At 56.0% G+C, this 22,895-nt stretch overlaps 9 protein-coding genes across 9 annotated transcripts; 2 read left to right on the forward strand and 7 right to left on the reverse strand.

Moving 5' to 3' along the window:
- Positions 1 to 1,577: 1,577 nt before the first annotated feature.
- On the reverse strand, positions 1,578 to 4,532 carry F5Z01DRAFT_630061 (forkhead domain-containing protein; the record flags this gene model as incomplete). Its single annotated transcript, XM_046261702.1, has 3 exons — positions 1,578 to 2,288; positions 2,382 to 3,215; positions 3,534 to 4,532. Coding segments are annotated over 3 exons (2,544 nt in total), but the record flags the coding sequence as incomplete, so codon positions are not given.
- Positions 4,533 to 6,464: 1,932 nt separating this feature from the next.
- F5Z01DRAFT_640463 (putative sulfate transporter) lies at positions 6,465 to 7,846 on the reverse strand (the record flags this gene model as incomplete). Its single annotated transcript, XM_046262518.1, has 2 exons — positions 6,465 to 7,556; positions 7,607 to 7,846. 2 exons carry the CDS (start codon positions 7,844 to 7,846, stop codon positions 6,465 to 6,467), a joined length of 1,332 nt encoding a protein of 443 aa, XP_046114134.1.
- A 2,036-nt stretch (positions 7,847 to 9,882) lies between these two features.
- Positions 9,883 to 10,850, reverse strand: F5Z01DRAFT_418785 (uncharacterized protein). The gene has a single exon (XM_046259607.1). The coding sequence runs from the start codon at positions 10,702 to 10,704 to the stop codon at positions 9,961 to 9,963; it is 744 nt and encodes a 247-aa protein (XP_046114135.1). The 5' UTR covers positions 10,705 to 10,850; the 3' UTR covers positions 9,883 to 9,960.
- A 531-nt stretch (positions 10,851 to 11,381) lies between these two features.
- F5Z01DRAFT_678010 (uncharacterized protein) lies at positions 11,382 to 11,629 on the forward strand (the record flags this gene model as incomplete). Its single annotated transcript, XM_046265413.1, has 2 exons — positions 11,382 to 11,499; positions 11,556 to 11,629. 2 exons carry the CDS (start codon positions 11,382 to 11,384, stop codon positions 11,627 to 11,629), a joined length of 192 nt encoding a protein of 63 aa, XP_046114136.1.
- Positions 11,630 to 12,140: 511 nt separating this feature from the next.
- F5Z01DRAFT_418552 (Alpha/Beta hydrolase protein) lies at positions 12,141 to 13,434 on the reverse strand. The gene is made up of 2 exons (XM_046259606.1): positions 13,042 to 13,434; positions 12,141 to 12,984 (listed from the first exon to the last, which is right to left on the reverse strand). The coding sequence occupies exons 1-2, from the start codon at positions 13,232 to 13,234 to the stop codon at positions 12,170 to 12,172; spliced, it is 1,008 nt and encodes a 335-aa protein (XP_046114137.1). The 5' UTR covers positions 13,235 to 13,434; the 3' UTR covers positions 12,141 to 12,169.
- Positions 13,435 to 15,804, reverse strand: F5Z01DRAFT_418551 (uncharacterized protein). Its single transcript, XM_046259605.1, has 4 exons — positions 15,620 to 15,804; positions 15,517 to 15,544; positions 13,650 to 15,467; positions 13,435 to 13,575 (listed from the first exon to the last, which is right to left on the reverse strand). The coding sequence occupies exon 3, from the start codon at positions 15,392 to 15,394 to the stop codon at positions 13,709 to 13,711; it is 1,686 nt and encodes a 561-aa protein (XP_046114138.1). The 5' UTR covers positions 15,395 to 15,467; positions 15,517 to 15,544; positions 15,620 to 15,804; the 3' UTR covers positions 13,435 to 13,575; positions 13,650 to 13,708.
- A 1,636-nt stretch (positions 15,805 to 17,440) lies between these two features.
- On the forward strand, positions 17,441 to 18,729 carry F5Z01DRAFT_678013 (RTA1 like protein-domain-containing protein; the record flags this gene model as incomplete). Its single annotated transcript, XM_046265414.1, has 3 exons — positions 17,441 to 17,896; positions 17,948 to 18,122; positions 18,185 to 18,729. 3 exons carry the CDS (start codon positions 17,441 to 17,443, stop codon positions 18,727 to 18,729), a joined length of 1,176 nt encoding a protein of 391 aa, XP_046114139.1.
- A 481-nt stretch (positions 18,730 to 19,210) lies between these two features.
- Positions 19,211 to 19,969, reverse strand: F5Z01DRAFT_678014 (uncharacterized protein; the record flags this gene model as incomplete). Its single annotated transcript, XM_046265415.1, has 1 exon — positions 19,211 to 19,969. One exon carries the CDS (start codon positions 19,967 to 19,969, stop codon positions 19,211 to 19,213), a length of 759 nt encoding a protein of 252 aa, XP_046114140.1.
- A 637-nt stretch (positions 19,970 to 20,606) lies between these two features.
- F5Z01DRAFT_419265 (uncharacterized protein) lies at positions 20,607 to 22,360 on the reverse strand. Its single transcript, XM_046259608.1, has 5 exons — positions 21,995 to 22,360; positions 21,902 to 21,938; positions 21,732 to 21,835; positions 21,303 to 21,679; positions 20,607 to 21,234 (listed from the first exon to the last, which is right to left on the reverse strand). The coding sequence occupies exons 1-5, from the start codon at positions 22,157 to 22,159 to the stop codon at positions 20,769 to 20,771; spliced, it is 1,149 nt and encodes a 382-aa protein (XP_046114141.1). The 5' UTR covers positions 22,160 to 22,360; the 3' UTR covers positions 20,607 to 20,768.
- Between the last annotated feature and the right edge of the window lie 535 nt (positions 22,361 to 22,895).

The following is a 22,895-nucleotide window of genomic DNA, read 5'->3' on the forward strand; positions in this document are numbered from 1 at the left end:
GGGTCTTTGTTGTCTTTTCCTTGTTTAACCCGAGACTCTTCTTGATTTTTTCTTTACCATGAAGGAAGGGAGATTTGCTGGGTCAGAAAGCGTACACAGAGAGGCTTCTCTAACCTGAGCGATGAACGAACGCGGAACCTCGACGATACCTTTGTTTTTCGCCCTTCAAGTCAACGCCATCATCCTTGTCACGCAGACATCCACTCCTTGTCTCTAGGACTAGGAGGAGTATATAGACATACTGAAATGAATTTCACGTCGCCATGTCACGTCGGATCACACATGTCGCGTTTCACGGTTTTATAGTGAATGTTCAATTGTTTTTTCAATCGTAGTCATCGTGGTATCTTGAGTTCGTCTGTCGACAGCTGATCATGCACCCGAGCAATGAACGCACGGCTTTCCGGTATATGCTCACGCTGCCCTTTTGCCCATCCAGTCAGCCAGTCCCCAGGGAGATTTTGTGTTTCCCCTATACTCCAAACTTCGATCTCAGAAATGCAAATTCGCTATACTGTATGTTTCCCAACGCCAATTCAATTTCCCCAAGTTGCTGATCCTCACCCATCATGAAAAGCACAAAGGTATTATCAAGCCCTTCCACCAAATCGAGAAGCCAGCCGCCTCGCGCCCGAGAACACCCAAAATTGAAGAAGAAGAAGAAGTAGAAGAATGACGCAGATGAAAAGTGGGAGGACGGAGAGGGATAGGAGAAGCCAGTGGCCCCGAGGTACGGGGTCTGAACCCATGGGAGTTTGAGTCCGCTTGAAAGAGACGAAAAACTCTGGTTAGATCTGAAGATCTTTGGTATGCTCTTCTTATGCCATTATTCCAGAGCAGACTCACTCCGGTGCTGACTGGCGCGCCGGCGATTGTTCTTGAGGTTTCGCTTGCGTCTGTGTCTGCGTCTGCGTCTGTGCTGGAGTAGACACAGGCGACGCGGCCTGAGGAGCTGCAGCTGGGGCAGAAGGAGCAGTCGGTGTGACGGGAGTTTGGGTTGGCGGAGGCGGCTGTTGGACCACGGGCGTCGGTGCTGAGCTCTGGGACGCCGCTGTGTCGGGCCTCCCCGTCGTGGCTTGGATCTGGGTCTGTCCGGATGGCGGCATAGACGCAGGCTTGGAAACAACAGGCGAAGCCGGGGTGGCTGCCTTTATCTGCGGTGCTGGGGAGGCCTGCGTGTTTGCGGTTGTCTGTGGTGCCTGCGCAGGTTGAGATGCAGGAGCTGGTGTTGCTCTCTGGGCTTGCGGTGCCACAGGCTGGGCTGGCTGGGCTTGAGCCTGGGTTTGCTGCTGTGGTAGTGGAGTTGCAGAGACAGCGGGTGCGGGTGCGGGTGCGGGCGTGGGTACAGATACAGGTGACGGCGCAGGCGCAGGCGCAGGTGTTGAGCTTTCCGCAGCTCTGGGCATCGACACCACTGCAGGTTGAGCAGCCGGGGCCGGCGCAGATGGCGATGCCGCAGTGGGTGCTGGCGTGGCACTTGCCAGACGCTGCGTGCTCTGGCGACGACCTCCGCCAAGCAAAGAGTGCAAGCCATTGATCAAGACAGCCTCTAGATTGCCTGCCGGGAAGTTGACGCGACTCTCCGTGGCGAGTCCTAACTCTCGAAAGATGACGCTATGGAGCAGCGTGGTTCGCTGAGGCTCCGAAAACTTTCCTCGCAGGAGCTCATGGCTTTTCTCGCGGAACCCAAGTACAGCAGCGAGAGTCCCTGGATCGATCAGTGGGGGCTGCTTCGGCATGACAAGATTGGCGAAGCCTTTGTAGCACGTGGACACCAAGTTTGCGGGTATCTCAGGCGGTATAGTCTCGTCTCGGAGGCCCACGAGACGGTCGAGAGCGCACCAGATGATAGCGTCTGGGTCTGGAGTCCTGGCAGCCCGCAGCCCTGTCGCTATCTGTTCGCGCAGTTTGCTGAGGCGCGCCACAATCACCGGGCTAACGGCACCTCTGCGTTGCGAATCACTCGGCGATGCGGCAGGTTGGCCGTTTGAAGGCTGGACAGACCCCGAGGCAGGGGCTTTGGAGGCAGTCTGAACGTGCTGAGCAGCTGGCGCTGGATTATGCGGAGAGTGTCCAACTGCTCGGATTTGCTCCAGCGTGCCATGGTTCTCCACTGTGGAGTGGCCAGAAACTCCTGTCTGTGGCATGATTCCTTGAGTAAAGCCAGGCACAGACTGTCCTTGTTGATTGGGCTGCCCGTAAGCAGGATTGTACGATGCCTGGACATTCATCGGTTGCTGTGGCCGCTGAGCTTGCTGGGGAGTCTGCTGAGGCTGTTGCAGCAGCTGCTGATGTCCGTTGGTTTGTGTAGCACCAGGTGGGCCGGAGCCCGCCAACGCGCCATTTTGATACTGTTGAGGCGCGAGCGGTTGTTGGTGGACCTGGGTTGTCTGTGTCTGGCCAGGCTGGGCCATTTGAGGGTAGTGCGTCTGGTAGTTTGGTGGCATTTGGTGTTGACCAAGACCGCCCGGTGGATGATGATAGCCCGAATGAGAGAGTTGGCCATGCAAGGAGCCGCCTTGGCCCGTTGACATGGGGGTTGATCCAGGCTGCATTCCGGCGCTTTGCTCGGGGCCATCAGGTTTTCCCTTCTTCTTGCCCTCCTCCAACGACATGCCTGGTACGCGGGTCCAGAGATCGGATGCCTTGTTCTTGACAAAACATGCGTTTCCAAGGAGGTTGTGACGGACGCTACTCTCCCATCCCTTGGTGCCCGCGCAAAAGTGGAAGTAAGGCCATCGGCTGGCGATGCGCTTGTATATCTGCTTGAGCGACAAGCCATCCGGGGGTGCCCCCATGAAAGCCTGGTCGATCAGCTGTGCGTAGTTCTCCGATGGCTTGATCAGTTGCTCGTCGGTATAGTCTTCCCTGTTCAGCTCCAATGGAGGGGTCTTGGGCCGGGCGACTTTGCTGGGCTTCTTTGGATTACTGGACGGCATATCGTTGTCGGACCCGCCATCGCCATATTCGGGTTCCTGACCATCCATTCTCGGCCTCTTCGCCGCGCTCTCCTCCATCCCTTCGGGCAAGGGGTTTTTGCGCGGCCGGCCAACCTTGCGCTTCAGGGGAGGCTCTGTGGGCTGTTGGTTTGCTTGGTCCATTCTTTGCTGTTCTTGGAGCAATTTCTTGAACTCCCGTTCCTCCCGCTTAGACATGTATCCATTCTTGGGTGGACGACCCGGGCCTCGCTTCCTAGGCTCCCCGCCACTCTGTTGCTGCTGGTATTGTCGCAGCTCCTCCACAGTAGTGATTCCTAGCGGGATCGCTGACTGGCTCATGGGCACAGGTATTCGCGCGTCGGGCGAACCCTCTGCTGTCGGTTGCCGGCTTTCGTCATTGCTGGCACCAGCCAGAGCTGCGGCAGCAGCGGCCATCTGTGCGTCGTCGTCTGCCATGGTATCCTCCATCTGGATATCTCCGTCTGTGTGGTGTTGTTGCGCCGCTGTCTGTGAGCCGATTGGTACTTGCCGATTTGTATCGTCAGGCGCGTCATCCCGATCCGCGTCGACCATTTCGACCGATTTGGCTGGAACATCAGGGGCCTCAGCCTTGGATTTGGCTTTCATCTTGGCATTGGCCTTCGGTGCCGTTGGAGCTTCGTCTGCGTCGTCCATCTCCACGTCCTGTATTTCCCTTGGATCGACTGAAGACAGGGAGCTTGTATCTCGCATCTGGCCTTGTCGTCGGGGCGCAAAATCAAAGCTCATAGTCTTGCCACCGGTCGCTGGCTGCTCATGGAGACGCTCCCCTCCTGTTTGGCCTTTCTCAAGGCCCGTGATGACAAAGACAAAGTGAACATCCTTGACCTGTACGAAATCGCCAGATCTAAGAACTACTGTCTTGTGAGGCGCCAAGAAGTTGTCATCGATGAAGATTCCGTTGCGCCCGAGCGCTGTAGCCTCAAAGACACCACGCTGGCGATTGTAGCTAATCTTCAAGTGCTTCCTGGAGATGGCTTTGGAGCGTTTATGCGTGTGTTCCCCAGGGGAATGGATTGGGAGGAACACTACCGCCTCCGGGTTGACACGTAGAGCCTTGGTGTCGACTGCCACCGCCCCAGGTGTGGAATGGTACTCACGTCCATGGATCACGGCCTCTCCTTTCTCTTCTGCTGGGATAGCCTTCTCGGCACTAGTACTGCCCTCCTTGGAGGGAGAGTCGGATTTGTTTGCTGGGACCGGGGCATCGGATCTAGAATATTCTGGACCAAGAATGCCTCCCTTGTGGCTAACAATGGATTTGGGAGCTCTCGGCTCCGAAGGCCTAGATCGGCCTTCGCGGTCGGCTTTCATACAGTCGGCTTCGTATTGCTCTTGGAGCTCGGCCATCTTCAAAGAATGGTCGATAGCGGCCTGATCGCGACCTAGAACGACGCCATAGGTGTTCATTCGAAATGTGCTGTCAGCAAATTCAAGGCGCGCAAATGACCGGAGGTGGTCAGAGTCATCATCCTCTGCGTTATCCCCACGGCCTGGGTCGCGCAGACTCGGTGGCGCAATGTCAACAGTCAGACTGGATGGCGCAACCGTCATCGGTTGCCCTAGGTGTCTGAGCTCGGGTGGCAATTCAGAGTTTCTTGGTAAGCTGGCGATGGACATCATCTCCGTAGGCAGGCTTGAATAGACCCCGTTGCCTTTGGCGAATAATGCATCCAATGTGTGCGGGTTCACGTTCGTTTCCCTGAGAAATGACGATTCGGCAAACATTGGGAGTTGGCCGCCAGTAACGTCGAAAGCGTTCTCATTCGGATTGGAGTGATCCATCTTCACCGGATCTCCGTCGTGTTTGCGGTCCGACTGAGTGGCAGAGATGGGTTGTTGTGAGTCTTGCGCAGCTGATTCAGTTGATTCGTTCTTTTTCGTTGCACCTCCCGTACCGGGTAATGATGGTGTAGCTGAACCTGAAGGATTCTCTGTCGCCAAGTCTGGTTGCTGAAGGGGTTCGAGTTTGATGGTTGCAGAGACAGCCGCTTGTGAACCACAGGTGTCCTGAGAGGCTGCAGCACTCTCTTGAACGTCAAACCGATCTTTGGCAGTGGTCTCTGTTGGCGGTTGTGCACTCTGCGGCTCGGATTGCTCTTTGGCGCTATTCGAATCTCTGTTGCGGTCTGATCCAGAATGTGCCCTGTTCACGGGTTCAAGTTTTTCTTGTGCGTCCAAGGGCGGCGCCTCTTCATTTTTAATGTGCACAGGATTTTCGTGTGTGGCCTCATTTACTTTTGATCCCGGCCGTCCAGCTGAACTTTCCTCAGATTGGCCTTGCGCCGTCGGCAGCGAGCCAGACTGTGAGGATGGGACTGTACTTGACACGCTGTCGCCTTCTGCAGTCTTGCCTGTACGCGTGTAGTCTGTGCTGTCGCCTAGCGCCTTTCCATGGCTTCCTACACGTCCTCGTTCCTGGTCATGGCCGTGGTCGGGAGGGCGTCGATCAAGACCAGCTGCGAGGCCTGGTATGGCAGCAGCCACGGCGCTGGACGAAGTCATCGCTGGGCCACTGCAAGAATCGACCTGTAGTGTCGCCGCTCGTTCGTGGCTGTGGCGAACCGCCTGCACGTCGCGATCTGTGTAGCCTTGGCCTTTGCGCAGTGTCGCGAAAGGTTAATTCGACGCATTGACCCTGATGTCCGTGAATTTGTGCGCGCGTCCGAGCCGTCTTCGCTGCGAGGGTCGGATCGTTGTCTAGGTCGCGCTTCCGCCACGTCGAAGGCTGATCGGTCGATGGCTGTTGGAAGATGGAATAGTGTTGCAGTCGAACTTGCCCCGGCCGCGATGCCGACGGGATGTTGATGGGGCGTTTGTTGATATCCAACTCTCATTGGTCAGAGCTTGTGTATTCTCCGCTTTTGTCTCTTGCCGATATTCTCACCGACAGGATTTCACTTCACCGAGGAAGGAGCTGCCGACAATACAATCACTCGCTCTCAATGTGCTCAGCCAGTTAAATCATCTTATAAAACCCGAGCTGCGGTTATACATTTGACGTTTACGCAGAACTTAGTACCGCATCGTAGCAAATGTCAGGGCCCAGCTCAGTGCTGGCGTCCAATGACACCCCTCAAAGTACAACAAACGCCGCTCAACCCAGACCAGGCGACAACACAACAAAGGATCGAAATATAATGTTGCATATCTCAGGGCTTGTGATCTGTCTTCATCGCCTATGGCAGGGAAAACATCAAGACCCTAGACACCAGGTTAGTTCACACCATCCATGACTCTTTTGCATAGGCCAGAACTTTATTCGGTTGAGAATCCGAAGACGAGCATTCGAAGGGGTCGAAGGGTGTCACTGGCACTGACTGAATCGGGACTTTCTCTGATTGCTACCCAAATCACTCACAGCTAGGTACGTCCTCATCAAGACATACTGCAAGACGACCAATATCTATGCATGGCAAGCAAGCCCATAAAAAGCCTGGCCGAATGCTTGGGTGTATATTCATAGCGCGTGTAGTCGTTACATCGTTACTGTAGCAGGCGGTCACGTTCCGTTGCAGAGCGCGTCTGCTTGGCGTGTCTTTCACGCAGATATCTGTCCAATTCGTGGGCTCCGTGACACATCAGTCCTGCCAAGAAGCCCAGGGCATCGTTTCTGAAGGCTAGGATGCCACCCGCTGTAGTCAGCATCACGGTCCATCTCTCCATGCGCTCCTCGTCTGTCAGTTCTCGCTGTCGCCTATTGCTCAGGCCCGCCGCAGCCTGCCAGAGGTCTGGCGCACCATTATTTAGGCTGTTGCCTACCTTGGCTAGCTCAAGACCTGACGCGAAGACCATGATACCCAGCAGGCTCTTGGGGTAATAACGCAGGAGATCAACAAGAGTCTCGCCAAAGAAGAGGCCCAGCACCAATTTGAAGATTCCAAGCATGACAATGCTTGCTCCACTGCGAGCACCAAAGCGATACTGAGCTGCTAGCCCACCAGCACCGTGACACATTGGCATGCCACCGAACCATGTTCCGGTCAGATTCATGAATGCCACGCTCAAACCCATGGACGTGACGGAAGGCGCTGGAAGGTCTGGCAACAGATCACTTGAAAGCTGACTCACGGCGATGATCGAGTTGAGCGTTGTAAGGGGTAGCTGCCCTATCGCCATCCACAAGGCTGGGGAATCATGTCCGTTGACCCATTCAGGCATGACGAACCTTGGATGCCAGAGTTGCAATCCCGGTGCTCGCGCATCCCCTTTGGTTCCGATGCTGATGGCGGCGAACAAGATCGACAGGGCGAAGAAGCACAACGCATACGGGAAGCGCGAGAGTCTTTGGCTCATCACAAGGACAATGAACGCAGCAAGAGCCCACACACGATTGTCAAGAGCAGGGTCAACCCAGCGAAGCGGTTTGAGAAGTGATGATCCGGCCCCGATGACCAGTGACAAGCCGGCGCCCAGCTGGATGCCCTTAACCACGGGGATTGGCACGACACGAACGATCCATCGTAGAAGACCAGTAATACTCAGCACGAGGACTGCGACACCGACATATTGACCTGCAGCGACCACGACGCCCATGGACGGATCCTCGCGTGCCGATATAGCTGCCGATGCAATAGCCTGTCCAGCGTAAGTAGGGAGAGCGATGCGGGCGCTTCGGATCTGCGAACCTTCATGGGCTGCACGGGCAGAGGGATGCCAAACAGCAATCCTGTCAAGATGTTGAAAATGCCCGAGAAAACCAAAGTCGATCCCAGTTGGATGGAATCTTGCAAAGCAAGGGCGACCATCAAAGGAAGCAAAGTGCCCAGGTCACCGAGCGAGCCAGAGAGCTCGGCCCAAGGCGAGCTGCGGAATGTTGCAACATTGTGTCTGGTAAGACGCTTTATGTGAGCAGTCCACTGCGCCATGGCGATCTGATTTGGGGATGTTGGCCGTATTATAATGATAAATTCCACAAAGCGACCGCCCGCCTTGACTCTTGGGCGCTTCTGTGATCAGTGATGGTTGGACCTGAAGATAGAGAGAGAGGACAGTGTAGATGACTGTGCGCTCGGTGCGGCTACCCTGGAGAGGAGTATGACTTCACAGTGCATAAGGTATTTTATGCGGCGTGGTCAGCAATCTCCAATATTACCTTACCTGTGAGCATTGCAAGTTGAACACAACGCCGTGCTTGCCGGCTTTTGTCAGTCAAGATAATTCTCCGGTAAGTGGGAGTTGGAATCATTATTATCGAATTTATTGGACATCCCTGCTGCCCAGGTACGTACTTAGTACAGCGTGTTGATTTCTTTCAAAGGCAGCCCAGGCACAGCAGCGAGGATGGTGATTTCACCAAGGCAGACTCGGGGGCCGCGCCCCGTTTAAGCATCAAAATAAGCAAGTCTCATTCCTGCGTGCGATGCAGCACTACTGCGGTTTGCGTATCGTCGTACGCGGACGGTCCAACACCGAGCGACAAGACTATCCAACACAATTACGTGGTTCATGGTCGCCCGACGGGCGCTTGTGGGAATGTCCGAGGCGGGAATAAGACGAGGCTATCAACAACAGTCCTCCTGGTAACTGCCAAGACAAATGCGACTTGCGGAGGTCTACAGTGAGAAAACGCCGTAACACGGACCATGGGGCAACTATCTAGGCCACTTTCAGATTGGGAGACATCCGTAACGTGCCGGCTCGTGCAGGAGTAGCCCTCCAACAAGACTGGTTTGCTGGAGGCATGGCTGGCTGCGACTGCGAGTCAAGAGAAATTATTAGTGGGCAGCAGAGACTGCGAGAGCCCAAGAGCCTCATTGCGTGTTGTTGATGGACCCTTCGGATCGGTTATAGTGCGGCGGGCGCTTTATGGCGAAGGCGCGAGCGCGGTACGTACTGAGTCTTTTATCGTCTGCCTGAATTATGACCTCGGCCGGCCGGGACAGTACTTGTACGTATTGCTCTTTGAGGCCTTTATTACTTGTGCTTGCCAATGGGAGAGACAACACAGCTTAGAAACATCGTCAGGCGTGCGTCGGGTGGGATCAATTGTGTCCGTTGGGTTGATGGGCGCATTGCGAACGCCAAAGGTTGGAGGCTCTGTGATAATAATAAGGGTGGCCTTCAGGTTTCGATTTCCAAGCATTTCCAATTGACCTCATCAATTGGTCGAGATGTCGAACCGGCATTCAGTGCCTTGTGGGAAACACGCTTGCATGACTGGGCTGCTGGCAAACCGCATCGGGGATCTGTGGGACCAGAGAGCTGGGCGTCGTCGCGTGACTCTGGGGGACGGTGATCCTACAAGTAGACTCCTAAGAGTCCCAAGACCCCAGCATCTTATTATTATTGATGGTCATCCAGAGGACCAGAACCACGTACGGGGTAATACGTTGTCAGTGCTTGAAAATGGCAATGACGACAAGGGCTCAAAGAGGCCGCCAATCATTGATCGGTCAGATACCATCACGCGCGGTCAACACTAACAACTCACGGGATTCGATCCTGGAGGAGGATTCGGCGCACAGGCGCCGCGAGAGCCAGGCAAGACGACTGGACTGGTAATTACGAGGAAAGGATGGGCCCCAATCTCTGCGGACTTGACTGGAGATGTCTCATCGCAATGAGACCCGTAGCAAGTAGATAATGCCGCTACGATAGCGCCATGTGTACCTGCGTGCTGGATGGCGAGAGTGTGGAAGGAAGCCCGGACTCATCAGGCGTCGCACTGCAACTTCGCAAGTGGACGCAAAAGTGGAATGGCATCTCTGTCTGCTGGCGGTCAGAAATTCGCGCATAAAAGACCAGCCCAGATGGGGGCCATGGCTTCGCTTCCTCGGATGCGTCGCGGGCGGCTTCTCAGGCCAGGCGTCGCCGTGACAGGCTGACCGGGAGCTGCTGGGCCGTCCACCTCGTCGCGCGAATTGGCGATTTGCCGTAGTCCCGAGTCGCGGTGACGGGAGAGGTGGACGCATGCAGCAGGCTGGATGTATCGTGCCGTACGCCCATGGATCATACTGTGCGTGGTGTGATTCGTACGTGCTCAAAGCTGGCCTGTTGGATGGAGGATGTAATCGCCGAGGCCTTGGGCCTGTCCCAGGGCAGATGGCAAAGATGAACACCACGATACAGCTCGATGAATTTTACTTGGAACTTGTTGATGCTTCATCAGTCTCGGCCGGCCGATGCTTTGGCTCCCTCTGTCCCGAAAGGTCAAAAGCATCCAATTCACTGTGTGGGTTCTTCCCGGGGGCGTTGTGGGTGCCAAATTTGCTGGGGTGCCGACGGAAAGAGCCAGCCAGACGCAGGGTTCTAACTTCTCCAAGAGGCCCGTTGCTATGTAGGAGCTGGCGATTTTGGCAGGATCAAGGGCCGGCGCGCGATGGCCGACTAACAGTAGAGGACTGGACCTGATAGCGTCGAAGGAAAAGGCGCGCATGGCCAACGCTGCTCTAATTACATTGACGACGATTGTCATCAATTCATCTGTTAGCGTGCAAGCGTGCAATTCAGTGCAGCAGGTGACTGGGAAAGTCGCGATTGACTGAATCGGGCGTGACGTAGTGGATGCACACATCGGCAAGGCCCCACTCCTGGCTAACACGGCCAGGTGCGGTCGGCGCTGTTGCACTAACAACAAGTTGCAGACAGAAACTGAAGTCAGTGGCAGGCTGGCAGCTGGAGGCCGGAGGCAGGCGCCCCACTGCTGGCCCGAATCGCGCCTGCGTCGCCCACTTGCCCACTGAGACGCTGGGAGCGACCTTTTTTCTGGTGCTAATGAGAGCATTCTGATGATCAAACAAAACCACGGCCTAGCCCTTCTTTGAGCGTACCTCGTTCCCCTTCTCTCTGATCGATTCCTCTCCGTCCTCTGCCATTCTGCTGTCTCGATCCCTCCACCTGCTTCCTCCCCTCTCGCCTACCATCCTCTTTACTTCCACGCAATAGACAAGGTAAGCAATATTCCAGTCTCCAATGTCCTGCCGCCTGTGCCGGATGCGATGCTGGGCTGCGCAACGAACGAAAGATGAGATGTGCCTCTTCCACGTCCGCCGCTGCCCTTTCACCTGCTGCCGGTCATGTCAACAACGATCACTGGCGCAACTGATTGGGACTGCGTGGATTGGGTTCGTGTGACGAGCGCGACTCGACAGGGTTCCCAGCCCGTCAAACGACGTTTCTCCCCAACATCGCGTCTCGTCAAGGGCCGATCCGACCGTACGAGCCATTCTCAAATCCGCCAAACCGCACGCCTTTTACTCCCAGCGGCACACAGACGCTCAATCAATTGCCTGGCCGGAGTACGCTCAAGCGCTGGAAAGCCACTCATCACTTCACGTTCTGTCGGACTCAGCTCGCTCGCATGCATGCGCACGGAGACATGGGCCCACGCACCTCAAAGGACCGCCAACTAACATGACGTTTGTCTTCTCTTAGTCGCACAACTTTCTACCCACAGACACAATGGCTGCCATCGACACTGTTGCCGTCCGCGACCTTGTCGCGCGTGAGCTCGTCAAGCGCAAGAACTGGGCTCAGCGCGAGCCCGGTGTGATCACCGTCTTTGCCATTGTCGGTGCTGGTACGTTCGATTCGCAATCTCACTCTCCCCGCGTTTGAGCTGATCCGCCCCCCCAGTCGCCCTTGGCCTGATCGCTCTCTGGATCTACAAGTTCATGCAGAAGCGCAAGAGCGCCAAGCAGCAGTTCTAAATGGCCCGCGAGCAAATGCGAGGGATTTTGGACACTGTTTCGGCAAAGGGAAAGAGCATAGAGAGAGAGAGAAGAAGATGCGTGATGCAGGATGGGGTGTGTGAGTGAGCGCTGGCTGGCGTGTCGGCGCACGATCTAATTATACCCAATGGGTCGGCGCGGCACGTCATGCTCTCGGGCGGTACATGGGCATGTGGTGGACTGCCAGTCAATCGATTGTCGGTAGAGGTTGGCTGGCAAATCTGGCGAAAGTGGTGTTATCTTTGTTGCCATATGGTACTGCTTTCTTCTGGGCGATGGTCCGGCATGAGAGGTCAGGTCCTTTGTTCCAGCGTGCCCCCCTTAATGTTTTGGTTCTCATTCACCCGGTGTTGCTTGAGGATCTGTCAAATATGTACCTGCTAATACATTCATCATCATCACCATTTTGCTTGCTGCTCCGAATCATGCTATTTGTTGCGTTGACTCGTTATCAAACCTAAGGTAAACACCAACCCGAACGCCATTCGCCGGCTTGCGCCACTTCTTTGCTACAATAGTCTACAGGCCCTCCTTTGCCAACATGTCCGCAACGTCCAAGTAGAAAGCAATCGCGTTGAAGGTTCTCTTCATCCCCATCCACTCCCTCACCATCCACTTGACCTGGTTCGACCAGTTGATCAGATCGAGATGACTGACACCCACCAATGTGCCCTTGTAATCGCCCCAACAGCTGCTGTCAACGGCAACCAGACCGTCGTTTGCACCCTCGGCCTTGGTAATGGCGTGCCACGACTGCCGGAACGGGCTCAGCAAGGGTGGTTCCGTAGTCGACGCCCCGTATGAGAAGTATCGTGTCGATGGCGAGTCTGGCGTCGCGGGGTTGAAGACCTTTGTCATATGCGACGTTGTCAATTGCGCGAAAGCGGCCGTGCCGAGACCAAAACGCTCAATCAACCCGTAGAGCTTGGGCAGATGGACAAGCGCCTGGCCGTCCTCTTGCAGGAGCACGTCTGCGAACGAACTCCCTCGATGGGGGCTCGCGACCGTGACCAGGCTAGCAATGTCGACGTACTTGGGAGGGAGATGCGAGATCATGTAGCGGGCGTCCAAGCCGCCCATGGAGTGCGCGATGATGTTGACTCTCCCATCCCGTGTGGTGCTCGCGGCCGCGTCAATGTCCTCGCGGAGTTTCTTGGCGCGGTCTTCGATGGAGGAGGACGGCGGCACGGAGGCGCAGATGACGCGGGCCCCCTGAACAGCGAGGGCGTCGCGGATGCCGTGCCAGTATTGGACCGAGGGGAGGAGCGGCGTGAGCTGCAGCTCGGAGAAGCCCAGGAGGCCATGAGCGAGGACGATGGGGTACTTTGGTGTTTCTGTAGACACAGGTTAGTGTTGTATGGCTGGGACAAGGGGAGTCCACGTTGACTCACGATAGCTGTCGCGGATCGCTGCGTAGTCGTCTGATATCTCCCGTCCTAGCTCACGGATACGTGGATCGTGGTCCTGGGGGCGCAAGGCGGTTGAGGCAAACGATCGACGTTGCGGAGTATGGCGAACGCGGTGCCGGGCTTGGGCAAGCCCGGTGAGAGAGCGCGCGCTATGAAAGCGTCGGCATGGGCGCATCGCTATGTGGCAGCTCCAACATGGGTGTCTGCGCCGTCTTGGGGTGGATTTGGAGTCATGATGGTGAAGTCCAGCTTGATCGAACAATTTCCATGTCGTGGAATGCGGTTTCAGTGGGGCGCATTATTGACGTCACTGCGCGCGTTGCCGAGGCCCCAAGGGTCTCGACTGTTGCGCATGGAAACAACAAGTTGCATAGTCCTTGTCGCTCGTGTTTTAATAGTGTCTTAGTGTTGGTATTAGGGTGACTAGGATGGCAGTGTCGATGTTGCCCAGGTACGGACACACGTTGCTTCGCAATATTGCAGTACATAATGTGGATGTGACTTGGTACATGTACTCTTCGTCCATTTTGTTAGCCATAGGAACCCTCCTACGTGGTATTTACAGTGATACGTAGGCCATATATATGTACCTTCGACGTTCCGAGCACCCCCACTGGCCAGGCCTTTGGCGAGCCTCAGCCCTACAAACTCAGCTCTTCTCCGTGGGCATCTGGCTAGGCGCGTTCTCATTTGTGACACCGCTATACGCTGGTCTTTCCTGCATGCCGTCGAATGGTCCAGCCAAGTTTTCGGCCACGGCCTCTTCGTACGTCGGAGGGGCATCGTCATACGCAGGAGCGCTCTGTCCAGCTTGCAGCTGAGGAGGGTACAGCGGATCGTGTGCTGGTCCTGGTGCTTGCGCGGGAGTCTGGGCCTGCGGTCGTACTGGTTGGCCTCGCCCAGCACTTGGCCCAGCCTGTGGTACCGAGTTCTGCCGCGGCGGCAACCTAGGTCCCGGATTGTTCGTTGCGAAAGTCGCACGCCCTGGCGCTGTGGTCCTGGTTGCCTCGAGGAGCTCAGCAGGCGGGGTGATTCCCGAGAAGACCTCGATATTCTGAAACTGAAGAGGTAGATGTATCTCTGGCGATTGGGCCGAGCTGCCGTTTAACAATTTGCTGGTTTTGCTTGGCGGCCGCCCCCATGACACTCCGATTCTGATCTCCAATTCATATCTCCTGCTGAGGTTGCATGTAGTGAAAGATGGCGCTACAGTGTTGGGGAGCGCAGTCGTGTTCCATAAGTAGTCTGGAACCACTATCTCTTTTCCTACGTCATCCGAGGGCGACGTCGTCAAGGGTATTGCCAGGTTTATGCTGGAAGCGATAACCCAGCGGTTGGATCGTCGGCTGTGGATGCTGTGGCACCGAATATCTGTATACCCAACGAGATCGGCCTGGAAAGACGTGAGGAACACCTCGTCTGGGCAGTTGGCTAGCTTCTTGGCTACGAGCCGAAGAGGGACAGGCTTGTTGCAAGTCAACACCGGTGGATGAGGCAATCTCGCCGAGATCTCGACGGAGGGCGCTGGGGCAGTGTCTGCGTCTTGGGCACCTTTCGTGTCGCTTCCCGGCTTGAAGTCGTCCCCTTTCTTCGAGAAGAACGAACTACGCTTCCTTTCGGGCTGACCGGGCGACCGTATCCGGAAGGTGAAGGGACGACGTGCAAACGCCTCTTGCCCTGTCTTGGGTGGTCTCGGAGGTTCGATGGGCATGAACTTGAGTCCGGCCTGAAACCGCCAGTTCTCTTTCAGAAACCCAGGTCTCTGTACCGTGACTTTAATGTAGTACCTGATCTCGGCTTCCATGGGGAAGCCCGTAAGGGAAGGCGGCAGTGTTCTTGTGACATGGCGTAGGAACAACTGCTTGCTGCCGTCCATGACTCTCACGCCTCCCATTCCGAACAACCCACCCCCCTGTCCAAAACCGCCCATGCCGGCTAGGCCTCCTATCTTCGACATGGCCATGTGGTCGCTGCAGGCATTGTTTATGGGGAGCTTGAACTTGAAAGGGAAGGAGTGTTCCCCGGGTAATAGCGGATGAGCGCCATGGGGGTTATTGCTACTTGAATGATAATCATCCGGGAAGACTTGCTGGATCTTGTAGAGCAGCTTGTGCGTCTCGCTGACGGTGCTTCCTGGAGGACCTGGCATCGGGCCTTGCCTGAGGTCCTCGTGGGGATGAGGCACCTGCAAGGCAGTGGTTGACTCGCCCTCGAGCTTGACGACAATGTTGCCAATCTGCTCGGCGCGGTTCACCGCAAGCACGACTCGCCCGGAGACATAGTCCAAGTTGGTGTAGAATTCTGGCCGGTTGTCCACCACAATCCTGATGGACATGGCTACGAGAAGCCTGACCCTGCAGCGCGGACCGGCTGATCAGCAGGGTCCTGGGTCGCTGAGATCACTGAGCCTTGGATGATGTCAGGTCGCGCGACGCAAGTATTCTCAGGATGATCAACAGATTGTGCGAGTATTTGCCAGTTGAAGCTGTAGTTTCCGTAAGTAAGTAGGGCTTTGAGATGACGCTAGGTTCAAACTTGTTGCGCCAGGCGCGAGTCTTACATTTTGTTTGGCCACTTTAGGGATCTTATTCCGTCGCTTGAGGCTGGTGTCGAGGGCCTCGTCACCCACATTGGGCTGAGCCTCGCTGACCAAGCCACCTTAGTCGTGGCTCGGGCCTTGGCGTGCACGTGTGGCGTAACCTCCCTCGGCTGGTCGGACCCCTATAATGCCGACTATTGCTAGCAGTAGGTACATACAAGTGACAAGTGAGGCAGGCACGGGTAAAAGGCGCGTACCTCCCCGAGCGCGCATTCTCACCTTCACACAAGTTCACACTGCTTGATCAAACAATATGATCTTCGCTCCGTGCTTCGGTTCGTCTGCCGCCCTGTCGCTGCGAGCCTGCGACAGGCGACGGATCCTATCCCGACGGAGCCATGCATTGCGACTTTCTTGATCGGTCACAGCCACAATAGGACCCTGTGACTCAGGCTGCATAGATGCACGTTGGCTTCAAGTCAGTTCGTACAGCCTACTGGACTAGACTGGACGGACGGCTTCGACCGCACAAGGCAGCGGGCGTGGCTATCACAGCATTCTTTCTCGAGTCAAAGCCAACAACAGGATGGGCAAGCAGGCAAAATTGGTGTCCATCCGACTCTTTTGCCCTCGAGCGGCTCGGCATTAAGAGGTGCAGGCCCCGACACGTCTGCAGCTCCTCACGGTTCGTTGCGCAAGGCTGAACCAACTGCATATATGCCCGGCTGGCGACTCCACAAGTCACACGTCTCCGTCTGCACACAGGCATCGGCAAATGAGCCATGGAGGCGAGTTGTTCAGCTCTGAGCCTCTGAATGGTTCCCTGGCCATTTCATCCACCAAATGAGAACTCGACCTTCCCCTAGCTAACAAGCGGTATGTACGTTCCACAGCGGCCCGCATGCGGGCAGCCGTCAGAGAGCCAGAGCTGGCGGGCCTTTCTCCAGATGGTTATCGCCAATTTGCCTCCAGTCTGCTCGGGTCGTTTGTGCATCAGACGCGGCCGAGCCCGCAACCAGCTTTTCGCTACTGCACCTCACTCCATACCTTAACCTTGTCTGGGTAGTATTGAGCAAGCACACCACCTCCGCACCCAGTGGCTACGAGCCTGCGAATACTATACCCTGGCCAGTCGGTCAACGCCCTTTTGCCGCTCACAGCCGATCGGGCATCTCTGAGTGGACAGGCACAAGACAATCTGCGCTTGATGGACAAATAGATTACCTCCAAACCAACTCGCGGGATGTTTCCCCCTCATCTATGCCCACAGTCCATGCTTGTGCTACTCAACATTGCTTGGGCACGGTCTGCAGACATTGTCCATACTCACCCACCAACGCCATTTATGGTAGTGCACAAGCCGTGATCAAAAGCCTCAGGATGGTTGAGAAGTATGTACTTGCCGCTGTTACATGCCTACAGACTTTTCATGGAAGGCTTCCCGTGCCAGCCCTACTCGTACGCCGCGATGGAACCACATCACCCTCGACAGACCCGAAAGGTTGAACACAGACGGCACTCGCGGATCCATTCATGCAAGGCGGCACAACGTCGAGTGACACTGGGCCAAGTAGGTCTTTGCCGCGGCAGGGTGAGTGGGTGCGCACCCCAGTGGGGGACATCGCTTGCCGCGCCTTTCTGCAGCATGGGCTACGCCGCATGTATGCCGGCGACTTTTGGTTATCACCCAAAGCCTTCCTAATGTGCCCTACTAGGTGCATGCAGACAGATGAATGTATATATGCCGTGTCTCTGCACCTCGCCCTCGGGGCTCTTCTTGGACCGGGCACCACCAAGCTCTGCCATGACACTTTTGGCATCTCAACTTATCAAGAGCTCATAATGGCGGGCGACTGTGGCTCAGTCTGCCCCATGGCGGATGGATTCTACAGTGCCAAACCAAACATAGGAGCCAACGGGGCTCTTGTCGCCTTGTTTGCCGCGTTGGTGCCACTCTGCCTCTTCTATGGGCTGCGATACCGTACCATTATCTTCTCCGGCTTCCTGTCGACTGGCTCCCTGCTCACTGCATTGGGCTTCCTCGGACGCCTTCTCCTCAACAGCACGCCCACGAGCCAGGGATACTTCCTGCTGTCGTTACTGGGAACCGTCCTTGGACCGGTCTTCATCACCGGGGCTGCTTTTGAAGCATTGCCGCACATTCTGAATGTGTATGGCGAACGGCTCAGCCCAATCAGGCCCTGGATAGTGGCCATTGCCCTTTACACCGCTTGCCTTGTGGTTGGCCTGCTGGAGCTGATAGGACTCTGCTTGGCTGCCTTCCCCCCAGGCATGGATGTACGTCTGACTGTACTCACTTTGTTGTATGCTCTGACTTACAACTCGCAGCGTAAGAGCGGTACGAGCTTGATCGCAGGTGGGCTGGGCGTGCAGCTCTTGGCCCTTGTGGGCTTCACAGCCATACATGCTTGGTTCAGAATGGGCCTCAGGACCAGGCGAGCCGACATCGATCCGAAACACGCTGCCCTGTATGAATCAGCCAGGTTTAGACGGTTCTTGCTTTGTACGTGTTTTCAGGCACATCGACTGCTGCGGACGTGCACAGTTATCACTAACATCCGATAGCTACACAGCTTGCCGTTCTCCTCTTGGCCGGTTACTCGACGTACAGGATTGCCGAGATGGCGCAAGGCGTTGCAGGGTCCTTGTTCCAGAACCAATATGTGACCTGCGTCTTGGATGGACTCGTCGTGTGGCTGGCGGCCTTGCTCCTGCTGTTGCCTCACCCGGGTTACACGTTTCGTGCTGCTTGGGGGCCAACATCAGCTTTCCGCCACCGTAAGCGACTGCAACGTCGTCGGACGCCGCCCACGCCGCTCAACCCAATGCAGCACCGACCGGAGGGGTACAAGGCGCATGCGAGGTACGACCCTAATATCCGAGCCCAGATCTCGCCCACCTCGCAGCGGTCGCCAAGGGCATCCGAACCTCCAGCCAGCTCGCCCGGCCTGCCCTCTCACCCCAAGGCTTCCCTCAGGACGAGCCCGATGCCCTCGCCCACGGAGACAATGCAGACGACTGGCACGATTGAGAACAGGACCAGCTTGAAGGCTGAACGGAAAAGCAATGTCCCGCCCAAGAGGTTGGTTGAGGAAGATACCCTCTGGTAGGGGGAGGCTTGAAGCACCGAGATGCCTGGTTATCTTTCATGCTCAGTCGGTGCAGCGGCGCTGCAGTATTGAGCAATGATTGGGATGATGTTGATACCTTGGGGGAGTTATTTGCTTCTGTTGGATGGAAGTTGTGTAAAATGCAGCCGCGTGTCGGTACCCTTTCCTGTTGGCATGCATGATCGGATATTCAATTGCCGTTATAGCAAGCAAATCACACATTCACAGTCAACAGCGCATAGACCTGTTCGTCACTCCGAGACAACTATGGGAATTCAACTTGCTTGAAGAAACTAACGGCGTTCTTGATTCATACTCATAATCCGGCACAGTCAACCGACAATAATCGAAAAGCTGCTCAACAATGTTCGCCCCAGTCCATCGGCGCCTGCTTCTTAATTAATATACGCCAATCTGAGCCCTCGCTTGACGCTCCCCAGCAGCCTAGATCACCGGATGAATGTGGTGGGTGCTAACACCTTCAGGGCAGGGTACGCTTGCCCATAGCACGGAGCTTGTTGATGGCCTCAGTATCAGGGTAGGTCCTCTTGGGGAGGCCACGCTTGCCTATGGCGCGCAGGTTGTTGATAGCCTCGGTGTCGGGGTACGAGCGCTTGGTGCGTGCCACCTGGGGCGCGCTTCGCATGCCCATGGCGCGCAATTTGTTGATGCCCTTGGTATCGGGATAGTTCCCACTGGGCAGGGCACGCTTGCCCTTGGCGCGGAGCTGCTTGATGGCGTCCACGTCGGGGAACGAGCGCTTGGCGCGAGTCACCTGGGGCGCGCTTCGCATACCCATGGCGCGGAGCTTTTCGATGCCCTTGGTGTCGGGGTAGTTCCTCTTGGGGAGACTGCGCTTGCCCATGGCGCGGAGGTTGTTGATGGCCTCGGTGTCGGGGAACGATCGCTTGGGGTGCGAGCGCTTCCCCATGGCGCGCAGGTTGTTGATGGCCTCCACGTCGGGGAAGCTGCGCTTGGCGGGCTGGGCCTCGGGGATCTGGATGTCGGGTAGACTCCGCTTGCCCATATCGCGCAGGGCGTGGATGGCCTCCATGTCAGGGTAGTCTCGCTTGGCGTACTGGATATCGGGCATGCTCCTCTTGCCCATGTCGCGCAGCGTTTGGATGGCTTCCATGTCAGGGTATGAGCGGGCAATCAGGCCCATCTCGGATCGCCTGCCAGCCGGGGCGGCGATCGAGGTGCCCGCGAGGGCGAGGAGGGAGAGACCGATGTTGACCATGATGATGGCAGTTGTTGGATAAATAAAGAAACGTAGGGAACGCTTGTAGTGGTGGTCGTGTAGCTTTTCAAAAGGAAATAAGATGTACAGACAGACAGAAAAACAAGAGACCGGCTCTTGTTAAGGAAAAGGTGGTCGTCGTGTTGGTGTAGTTGTGGATGAAGAATGAGGAAGAGATCCCGTATGAACGTTCTAGGGCGACGTCGTTTGGCTTATATCGTGGTCACGCAGCGCAGACATGACAGGCTCACGACCCATAAAGCTGACGCCGACTCGCAATGACGATGACGTTGAATTACCATGAAGAGGCGATCTGACGGGGTGCATTTGAGGCTCTGCAAGGGCCGATCGTCGTAGGATTTCAAGGGTCCAAGGGTCCTCCGTTCCTGGTCGGAGACGTCCACACCGACGCCTCGGAGGCTTGATTGGCGGCTCTTCTGCCGATCGAGTCCGGGCCCGAGGCTGTAGGAGCCCATCCGGGTTGTAGGATTTATTTTGATGGGTATTGTGTGCCGTACGCGTGGAGGCGTCGAGGCTGATCATGTCGTCGCTGGCTGTTTCACTTGACTGCGCCGCTGCAAATCTGCGCTCCTGCAAATCTGCGCTTCTGAGCGCAGAGCAACGGAATGTCGCCCTCGTGCCAGCTTGTCCGACCACAGAAGTTCTCCTGGGAATTGCCGGTGGGCTTGGATGAGTACCAGCTTGCTCATTTGCTAAGTCATTCACTCCCATCGCAGTGATCGCACCCAGCGACTGGGTGTGGAGGATAATACGCCTTTTTATACACGTTCAAACAAATTTACCTTGAGGCATGACCGCCAGAGACATTCCACTCCTGCTTGACTCGAATGCCCGAGTCCGCGGCATAGCCCCCGTGATCGCTGTTGTCGCTGCTGTCCGCACGACCTACCTCCCTATCAGTGGTAACGGCTGTGTGGGACTTGGGCCCCATGGGTCGCAGCCGGTACTGGCTTGAATCATCGCTCAAGGGCTGGAAGCCATCTGCCTTTTTGATAGCCCCCGAGGGTGCACGCGCGGCATTCGAGCTGCCCGCTGCCGAGTCGTCGGTGAAGCGCGCCGTGCCGTTGGCCGAGTACTTGCCGGCGCGGCCCAGAAGAGGGCGCAAGAGTGGGACGCAGGCGAGGATGACAGCGATGGACGGCTCAAGGCCGGAGAAGATGTTGGCGAGAGGGATTGAGTACGTGATGTCGGCAAAGTCCATGCTAGACAACGTGTGGATGCGGAAGCCGCTGACTACGCAGGTTCTGCAGTCGCATGTTAGTGGACGAGGGTTCATGTTCGTGAGAATGCCGCAGGATTGGGCAGAACTCACAGGAAACCGATGCTGAAGACGCCGATGAGGACCATCTTCTTGTAGGTGGGCAGTTGCAGGCGGACCAGGTAAGGCAATGGCAACGCTAGGACCATGACGTCGGTGATCAGGTTCACAATGCCTGTGATCGTGAAGGAGAGGACTTGATCACCGCAACTGCCACCTGGAATCGTCTTGTCCCAGTTAAATGCAAAAGGCTGGCAGATGGTCAAGCCAGCGATGACGGTCCCGACGGCCCACACAGCAATGAGTACAATGGCCCCGCAGGCACACCACATCAAACTTGTCACTGGGAAGACCCTGATGTACAGCAGCAGAATCGAGACCTTGCTGACGGAGAGTGATAGTGCCCACAGGATCTGGAGCGGGATGAGAAGCTGCAAGTGACAGTCAACATATGAATGATTCGATCATGGCCGTGCAAGTCACCGAGGGGTCTGTCCGTAACTTTGAGAGGTTGATCACAGGTTCTGGCCCAAACTCGGCTATGATGTCTAGTGTGTGACCGTAGCCAATGCCGCATTGTATAACGCCTGTTTTCCTCCATCAGTTTCCAGTCCGGCATCCTCTCGGTAGGATCGCTTGTCTGTGGTGCCTACCAGTGATACTGACAGCCTCCAGAGCAACTGCCATGACCTGTGTATGAGTCGTTAGCATACCAAGCAACACTGCAAGAGAAGAAGCAAACCAACCATGGCGACCATGATCAGGTAGTCGTTTGTGTCCAGCTTTCGGTTGGCGACATGTCGAGCGGCCAGGCGTGCGCACACGGCGAGGACTGGGGGAATTGCAAAGCTGATGGCCACCCCCAACACGGCCTTTTGATCGGGTTGGACAACGGGAAAGATGACCGTCATCGTGGAGGGTCTTTGCGCCTCCCTTGTCCAGCCGCGTCTGGCTTCCAGAACTGACTACTTGGTGTCGACGGTGCAGGTCGAAGTTTGACGTGTCAGTTAGCAAGGGAGCGTCGTAGTTGGCTGTAGTTTGTAGCAACGGCTTGTTCAATGGCTTGCTGATCTCAATGGCAAAGGGAGATCACAAAAGATAGAAATGATGCCGGCATGTATGAGACACAGGATGACCGGGACCTTCTTGTGGCCGTCAACCCCTACCGATCGGACCGGCGCATGGTAAGATACGGAAACTTGGACGTGCCGGCCGTGGGAACGCCAAGGAGCGGCTGGCCCGCATGCTTATGCACAAGCAATTGTTACTTGTGCTGTTCATTGTTGAAAGGGCTATTTATTAGCCTGGCGATATCATCTCTTTTGACCCTCGGATCCGGAGTTCGTCTCGTTGCTGCGGGCGAGTGTTACAGTAATTACTGTCGTTGGTGAAAGGCCGTAATCGCGAGAGTACAGTTGTGCACAGCGTTTACTTGTCTTAATCGTTGAGCGAAGACCTCGATCTGGATGCGTGTTTCTTTTTCTCAACCGCCTCCCTGCATGTTGTGACATGTCAGATATTCACCCGCATGTCCCGCGCACGTTCTTCTTGCGGTGGGACTCGAGATTGTGACTTGTAACGCTGCGAGATCTGCTCACTTACCTTACGTAGGGACTGAATTAGAGGCAATCCAGATTTTTCTGAAAA

The sequence above is a fragment of the Emericellopsis atlantica genome (assembly GCF_019669845.1).
Source record: "Emericellopsis atlantica unplaced genomic scaffold F5Z01scaffold_40, whole genome shotgun sequence".
Classification (NCBI taxonomy): domain Eukaryota; kingdom Fungi; phylum Ascomycota; class Sordariomycetes; order Hypocreales; family Bionectriaceae; genus Emericellopsis; species Emericellopsis atlantica.